General features: G+C 39.8%; 1 protein-coding gene and 1 non-coding gene across 2 annotated transcripts; one reads left to right on the forward strand and one right to left on the reverse strand.

Annotated features, from left to right (window-relative positions):
• The first annotated feature begins 6,904 nt into the window (after positions 1 to 6,904).
• On the forward strand, positions 6,905 to 6,977 carry Trnav-cac (transfer RNA valine (anticodon CAC)). Its single transcript has one exon. It is a non-coding gene; the product is annotated as a tRNA-Val (tRNA).
• A 612-nt stretch (positions 6,978 to 7,589) lies between these two features.
• On the reverse strand, positions 7,590 to 8,611 carry LOC131683043 (uncharacterized). The gene is made up of 3 exons (XM_058964864.1): positions 8,404 to 8,611; positions 8,014 to 8,312; positions 7,590 to 7,947 (listed from the first exon to the last, which is right to left on the reverse strand). Exons 1-3 carry the CDS (start codon positions 8,459 to 8,461, stop codon positions 7,858 to 7,860), a joined length of 447 nt encoding a protein of 148 aa, XP_058820847.1. The 5' UTR covers positions 8,462 to 8,611; the 3' UTR covers positions 7,590 to 7,857.
• Positions 8,612 to 8,889: the final 278 nt, after the last annotated feature.

The following is an 8,889-nucleotide window of genomic DNA, read 5'->3' on the forward strand; positions in this document are numbered from 1 at the left end:
TGATATGTACATAGAGTTCGCTGTATAATGGTATCACCCCTTTCTGTTGTGTACTGCAGGGTAAGGTAGGAGGGAATGGGTTGGTCTACCCGCATTCTTACCACAAAAACACAATTTGAAATACCTGGAAAGAAGTTCCTCCACGTATCCTCCGTAAAGGAATCCACTTCTTCGAAATACGACATGAATCTTTTAATGGCCACTTTGCAAGTACGTGGTGTCAAATCAAGTAATTTGACTTCCAGGTTTCCGTTATCCATATACACAGGGATCTTAATTTTAGCGGTGTCACAATCCAGCACGTGTTTCAAGTTGTTTTGCGAAATGAATCTTTTCGCGGGGGCGAATTCGTTGAACGTTATCAGCACCGCGTGCCTAACGTGCTCCAACTGGATAAAGCTGACATCCGAAAACCGAAGCTGCATTTGCACCTTCAGCAAATGTTCCACATCACCAATACTCGGTCTTACGCGGAAAGATCGGAAGTCAATGGCCACCGTGTTAGCCCGAAGAATCACATTTTGTTGATGAGACTCAGTCATCTTGATAGATCACCACACAAGAATAATAGTAACGGTTCCCTTTGTTCTTCAGACAATGCACACAAGAGAAAAGAAACTGTTTGCGCTGGCTTGGGTAGCAGCAGAGAGCACACTGTTATTGTGACTGATGCCTTTGGTGGTTGAGAATAGACTGACAAATTACAGTTGTAAACTATAGCAGTTCTGATGAGGCAACCTATAAAGTCGTACTAGTCTAATGGGCTCGGATATGTTATTTTTATAGAAGGAAACAATTTAAAAAAAGTTTTTTCAGTAGTTTCGGTCTTACAAATAAAAAATCAATGCATAAGCATAAGAGATCGCCCGTAGTTGCTACTTCGTTATTGACCAGAACCAAATTAGGTTGCAAAATGTTCATTGGAACAACATGCTTGGGAATAACATGATGAGCCACGTTGTACAATCTATTCTGATCCCTGCATGCTGATCAATACCGACGCCGGCCATGTCCGAATGCAAATCTTCTGGGAAAGGAAGGAATTTTAGTCCGGTACATATTGCTGTCCTCTGCATCTCCACATGGATCATAGGAAGGGAGAGTTTTAGTAAGTGTGCCAATAGCGTTACCATGTAATAATTGCTCTGGGCAGCCGGCTGCCGAGAATTCGGGAAATTTATCATTTGTTGTATTAATACGATTAGCAAAATAAGCTACTTGAACTCCGGATAGCCGGCTATAAGGAGCACTGCTTTAATTTTTTTAAATAATATTCAATCACGCGACGATTTTTTTTTTCGTGATTTCTATCGTGTCGGTGCTGATTTTACCCGGCGATAGTTTAAATAAAATGCAGAATCTTATACAGAAGGTATTTGCCTGCGTCGTTTTTTTGTCGAGTACTATTTTTGTAGATAGTTGAAATTGCACATATATAATGATTTCGTAGTAAGAGGGGAGTATTGTTTTCTCGGCTAGATTCGTTCGCACCCTCTCATTCTGCCACTATCGGCAAACGGCCGACAGCACCCAGTCGTCGCCGGTCTAAGGACCAAATGTCATCAATAGACCTAGACCTAGACTCGCGTGGGGCATGAGATAGTATTAAAAGCTAATCAAAGAACATGACAGCAAAACACTGATTTTTCGTACTGACATAACTGAAAGTAATTGCCAACCGGTCCCAGATCCCTCTAGGGAATTGTCAATTCTTAAACCTTATACATGATTGAAGTTATCATTCCACTCAAATAAGGCCTTGTGTTTTCCCTAAAACAAACCCTAAACAAACATAGAAATCAGTTTGCTCAGTCCAAAGAAAAGTTGGCTGATCGGCGGATGTGTTCCCTTACAAAGCCATCACATCAACGAACACCCAACATTTACATGCGACTAAATATTTGCAAAACCGAATATAAAAGAATCAAAACCTCTACCCATTTACAATAAAATAAGAAAACAAAAAAAAACAGTTGAATTTCCACGGCGGCTCATTTTCAAAGAAAGCACCGCCGATGAAACACCCAATAAAAATAGATGACAAGGGACGCGCACGAAATTAGCTGAGCACCGACCGGCTGGTTTGCCACCTATTTTTCGGCCGAAGAATTTTGGGGCGACACCTGGCAGTCGCTAGTCGCTGATGAAACGCAAATTTTTTTTAATATGTCAATTTTTCTATTGCCGCATTTTTGCACTTTTCGGATCGAATTTTTTTCTCTGAAAAGCCATTTTTCACTATTTTTAGAATGTACACTGTGTTTCTAGATGTTTTCTGTGCACTTTTATTGTCCTTGCATCGAGAATCGACGGCCCGTAATGCGAGGAAAATATTTTTTTTCATTTGCCGGAATTCGACTTTCACAAACTGTCACCACTCGCGTCAGTCGAAAAAATGCCGAAAAATGCTTTTATAAGCCACTTCACTTTGTATAATCGTTAATTTTTTTTTCGAGAGTTGTCCTACTGGAGCTGTAGAGCTAGGTTCTCGGAAGGGCTCCCCGTCAGAATCACATACTACGATTTGCAGACGAGACAGGCAATGTCGCCCACTAAAACACTGCATTAGGCCAATTGTAGCGGGCCGTGATTCTGAATGTGATATTCATTGTACGGTTCAGGTATGTGCGGGCGTAGGGACTCGCGATCGCGTGTATCATCGCGCAGAGCTCGAGCATTTGTAGTTAACGTGTTCGATCGCGTATGCGTTTGTATGTCGCATGTGCTAACGTGTATGTAACTTCGCGTGTATAAATTCTAGTTTATAACAGTGTGAATTTCGCATATTCGCGTGTGTTCTTGGATAATCGCGCGCGGACCGTGTGTCTAATACTTTATTTTTTGGTGTACTGCTAAGATGCTAAAAGAGTGTGGGATCTTCCATATCACTAGAGTGCCCGGTGATGTCGCCATGGAACGTGTTGTCTAGTGGATATTAGGGTGGGACAAAAAATAGATTCCAGCTCCGAGCAACTTTTTAGGTACCATTTGGGTCCTAGAACAACTGTGCAAATTCTTAGCTCGATCGGTGAAACTATATTTTTGCGCCCACTGTTTAAAGTTTGCATGGGATTTTGTATGGGAAAGTTAACTTTTACAAAATAATTCCTCCAGGAGTCACCCATTACTTCCGAAAACTAAATCGTTGTGTGGCTTGCATAGGAAATTTAACAAAGAAAAAAGTCTCGAAAACCACGAAACGATCTGATGCTTGAGAAAAAAGTTATTAAGTAGAAACCGAGTGATGCTCTGACGATTGATAAAGTATTCATTTTTTCTAGCACCACTGCTGTTGGTTGTCCAATTATACGCAATTTTGTTTTAATCCTCTCTTAACGTATCTAAATCGTTTATCTATACTATTTGGCCACTTCGCAAGGTTTTGAGGGATAAATTGAGGCTTCTTTTGTACATAATAAGAGAAAGTTAAATTTTTTGTATATAATAAAACCGTCAGAAGCAGTGATGCTATGAAAAGTGAAATTTTCATCGATCTTCAGGACATCAATCGGTTTTTGCTTAATAACTTTATCCACAAGCATCAGATCGTTTTGCAGTCTTCTAGACTTTGTTTCCTTGACAACTTTCCTATAAAAATCAGACAGAGAGTAATGGTTTCCGGACGTGACCGATTCATGAGCGCGCGAAAACGGACGTTTGTAGGTTCGTGTTTGAGACAGCATTTGAAACTTCGTGAGTGCTAAAACGTTCTCCTTATTACCGGGTGTTATTAAGTTTGCGCGATCGCGAACGTAGGTGTGCGTTGTTAATCGCAAAGGGCTTAAGCGTTCGTACGTTAACGTGTTTGTCCCGTGTGCTCGCGTGCATGTGACTTCGCGTGTACAAGACTGGATTTTGTAACCGTGTGGCATTTCCTATATACGCGTGCGTTCTTGAATGGTCACGCGGACCTTTATTCTGATAGTTCGTTTTCGGTGTACAATTCACATTCTGACAGGGAGTAAGTTACCCCATATCACTAGAGTCCTCGGTCATGTCGCCATGTAACGTGGTGTCCAGTGGATATCAAAGCTTTCTTTTTTTAATTGATCCAATTGAAGGCATGGACCTAGTCTGCTGATATCAAGGATAGAAACATCCGGAAGTGACCGATTCATGATCGTGCGAGTGCGGGAGATTTTAGGTTCACGCTTGGGACCGCGTTTGAAAATTTATAGGAGGTGAGACATTCACTGTATCACTGGGATACCATCATGTTTACGAGATCGTGGGTGTAGGTGCCGTGGATGGTCGCGAAGGGCTCAAGCATTTGTATATTAACGTGTTTGTTACGTGTATGTGACTTCGCGTGTATAACTTCGATTTTATAATGACGTAGTGTGTATTTTTGTTTGATTGCGCGCGGACCGTGAATCTGAAGCTTATTTTTTAGTGTATGGTACAGATGGTAGTCCGTTTCCCCATATCACTTGAGTTCCAGGTCATGTCACCATGGAACGTGTTGTTTAGTGTATATGAGCGTCACTTTTTTGGTTGGTTCAACTGAAGGCATTAGTCCAGACTGGTAAAACTTTCGGACGTGACCGTTTCATGATCGCGCGAGTGGTGGGTTAATGTTTAGACCGCGTTTGGAAGTTTAAAGATGCCACGCTTACTTAACTACCGGGGTGTTTTCATGTAGGCGAAATCGCGGGCGTAAGTATGTGTGGATTATTGCAATTGCATGGTCGCGTTTGTGGCCAGGTTTGTGTTATCTCGAAGGACACGAGCGTTTGTACCTATATGAGTATAGATAGCGTATAGTAGAGATATACTAATAAAAGCAATCATAACATGTAGAATAAAGAAAAAAATATGCAAAGAGCTTGACTAGAAGTGTATAAAGTGAACAATACTATTTTGGTATACACAAATTATGAAAAATCAAACTAATAGATGTACAAAAGAAACAGACTAATGAAGTAGAATAGAAAAACATATGTAACATGCAATCAAACTCGTCTAAATGCAGCAAATGTTGTATATTTATCATTAACGACAATTGCATGCTGTTAGACTTTCATCATGCTATGCTCGCCGGGAATGGATGACTCGTGTGCGTCGGTAAATTTATTTTACCCTAATTTATCCAACCCGATTTTTCCGAATGAATAGAACCAAATGATCACCAGAAGTATTAACAACTATTCTATCATATACGTCAGTCCTGCATCCATTCCCTGACCCAACTGTCACAAATACTCAGACGAATACATACATAGATAGACATACGACTAGCACATAACAGTTGTATACTAGTACGAAAAACTACGATTATTATAAAGTTACAACTAATAGTTTTCTACTTATTCTATTTTATTAAATTAATTTAATTGGTATATGCATGATGACGAAGTCGACCGATCAATGGACACACAATGACTCCCTCCGTGAGCCCCGTCCACGAATACCACCAATAGAACAATATTTTCAAACACGGCACACAGCAAAAGTCAATCTACGTCGATCCGCCAGTCGGCCACGACACCGCGCATAGACCAGTGGTTTAGTGTTGGTATGCGCAGGTGCAAAGTATGAAGCAACATATAACATAAAAAAGGCGCATAAGCCCTCTCGGTCTCCTCGACGCACCACTAGCGAGGCGTGCAATACCCATCTTAAAGCAATTGATGCTTCATGATGTTTGCAATACCGTCAAACCCCCAAACCTTGGGGAGGGCACTTTGCATAATCGTTAAATTGCACCGTTATTCACACTTTCGATAACCGGCAGGCAGTAAACTGTACCGAAAATGATGAAAATTAACCGACTCGAAGGGAGCTCTACGAGAGTCAACCGCTCGCGACGAAGATACAAACTTGAAACCTGTATTAGAAAATTCTTATCTATGAAACAAAAAGACATGCATAAAAGAAATTGTTAAGGTGCGAAAAAATTATTTACGAACCCTTGAAAAAAAAAACAAGAAGAAAATCGGTTGAGAAGTTTTTTGGAAATCGTGATCAAGGAAAAGCCATTTTTGGAAAAACGACATTTCGAGATAATCGATTTTAAAATTTCAAGTTTCAAGGGAATGTTTTTGATAAACAAAAAGGTATGTAACCCCTTAATAAAGATTGTTTCAATCAACCTTGTCCGTCGTACCTAACTACAATTTCTATTTCTTTTATCGAAAACCAATCCTGCAAGAGTTTTGTATAATTTATTACATGTATTAAATTAAGCTATAGTAATTGGCAATGTGTATTCGACAGTTTACATGACGTCATCCGCGTTACGGGTTGGTATGACCAGACTTGTGTCGAAGGGTGTCAATAAAGATTCTCTGACGCGTTGTTGATGTCACATCATTAGAATTTGGATGAACCTCTATGATGGGGTATATAATTCCTTCTATGCTTCAGATAGTACAATAAGCGCGCCATTAGAGATGCTTCGACATGAAGTTCTCGGAAGGACTCCAAACAAAAAGAAATCCGCTAAAGACATCACCGGAACACACAGTATTTTTGCGATCAACCCTTAAGATCGTAGAAATTCGTGTATTTTCACGCAAAAATCGGGACTAGGTAACGGCCCAGCTCTGGGAGAATTTGACAGAAAGTGCTTGTTACATATGGGCTGATGAGCCCTTTTTTCGCCATGTTTCTATTATCACCCTACCCATTTGGAACCGTTGGTTAGAGCAAATAAAAAATAGCAATGAACTCACAGTAATAATCTGCATCAGAAAATGCCGTAACCCGCATTCCCCCATATAGATCCCTTTCAATCCCATAAGAAAACTAATATTGCTACAAATCGAAAAGCGACGCAAAAGAACCGTTTTACTTTGGAAAAGCATGGGAAATATCTTTTGGAAACTCGAAAAACGCTGGCAGCTTAATATCCATGTCATCCCAACAAAAAGGTCAAGAAAAAATAAGCTTCACGACGTCGTCGGTTTCCGTAGTGTAGTGGTTATCACGTCTGCTTCACACGCAGAAGGTCCCCGGTTCGAACCCGGGCGGAAACATGTTTATTTTTTACTAAATAAATCAAGTTAAGTTTCGTTAAGTCCAATCGTCAAACTAAGTTATTTTTAGAATTGTCTTTTTGCTGCATAGGCTCAGTGCACTGGCGAAAAATTCCATTTTAAGTTTGGATAAATTTGATATTCCGCATTGATTCCACTATATTATCCTGGTTGCAGTCGAAAATCGAAATATCGTGCTTGTATTTTTGTTATTCTCTGCCTTATTCTGCATTACGACGGATCACATTTTCGAACGAATGTTATTTTCGGCTTGCGCAACTAATGCGCGTTTTATAACAATGGTAGCGCATCATGCATGCACGCTGAAAAAACGAAGGGCACAAGTACAATACATTCGTATTTAACTGCTACTAGAATAGGTGTAGCACATTTTCTTTACAAAAATCAAAACTTTTGAGCGACACAATTAATTCTCTTAAGATGTCTTTCCCTATAATAATAATTATAGTGGTATTAAACGGAAGACACTTGTCTTAAGAGGATTAATAGGTGTAGTATTATATTTCCATACTTGCTTAAAAGTTTGTGGAATTAATCTTGTAATTGTAATTTATTAGCTTACGATACCCTGTTCTTCAATTAAATTATGCGTATAAGTTTATTAAGTGATTTTATTCACAATTGTCATTACAAAATTAACTTAATCTGTAAAAGTGAACCATTGTCATTAGGTAGTAATCTATGTGGAATGTATGTCGAGTCTCAAATGGACTTACTTACTTGCTACTAAAATACCTGAAGTTAAAACGATCTTACTGGACGGATGCGGTTAACTTTTCGAGATTGTTGGTACAACTACCTATATCCTACATCGAGAAGGCACTTAAATTGTTAGTCCTACATGATTCTTGAGACGTGATTACAGATTGTAAAGATATCGGGCTATTAAGAGGCTCATCATCGTTCCCAGGAATACGGCTAGTGACATTGTGTGCGGGGGTGCTCCACTCTAAAATATAACAAAATTAATAAAATTAAGTTTGCCTAAAATAACAGGGGCGCCCAAAACACTTACAATAACATAGTAGTTACATCGATCCCCCAGGCAGCACTCCGCACAGGACCAATCCTCGTACCAGATGTGGGTACAATATTTCATGTACTTGCTGCGGGTCTTCTTGCACACCTCCTTCGAGGCACAACGTTTCGAGACGTAAAACTGCTTCAGAGCTCCAAGCGAAAAGTAAGGCATACTGCCCCATCGGATCTCCGTCAGGCAAGCTTCCTCACCCTGGGCACAGGTTTTGATTGTGTTGAGACATTTTTCCGTGTTTCCCGTCTGGTTAGAGCAAACGTAGCACTCATGGGCAGCACCTTGAACGCAACAATCAATTAGCGAATCAACATTCCAATACAGGTTTTTTGAGCAGGAGTCGGAAGTTTTGCCATAAGCGCCTATACTTACATATGTTGAACAAGGAACAGGCTAGAACCAGAGTTGCAACGATTTTGAGCGGATCCATTATTTGTGCAGTAGAAGTTTTGTTTTAATTTGTTCGGAACTATGAAAAACTATCGTGTAATTCCGCTTAGAATGATTAAAATTTGTTTTGATATCACGAATAATAACTACATCGGTGATGAATGGCTCATTGCCACTGTGTATTTTTAATGACAGTTCCAAAAGGCACGCCCTCCGTTGCAGAGTTGCCAAATTTGACAATCATTTATTAATTTATCATTTGCTGATGAATGAAAAAAAATTAAGCATGGAATTTTAATGACATTTATTGTCTAACGTTAGTAATATAGTGCTACAAGCTATAGATAAAATAGTCCGAAAACCGTAGCAGGGAAATTTGGAATGGTGGGCTGAATTGGGCTCGTTTATGAGAGTAACTTCGCTAGGGTTAGCCAGAATTGCGGTTCATTTTTCTGCTGGACTTACTAA

Source organism: Topomyia yanbarensis, chromosome 1 (genome assembly GCF_030247195.1).
Source record: "Topomyia yanbarensis strain Yona2022 chromosome 1, ASM3024719v1, whole genome shotgun sequence".
In the NCBI taxonomy this organism is placed as follows: domain Eukaryota; kingdom Metazoa; phylum Arthropoda; class Insecta; order Diptera; family Culicidae; genus Topomyia; species Topomyia yanbarensis.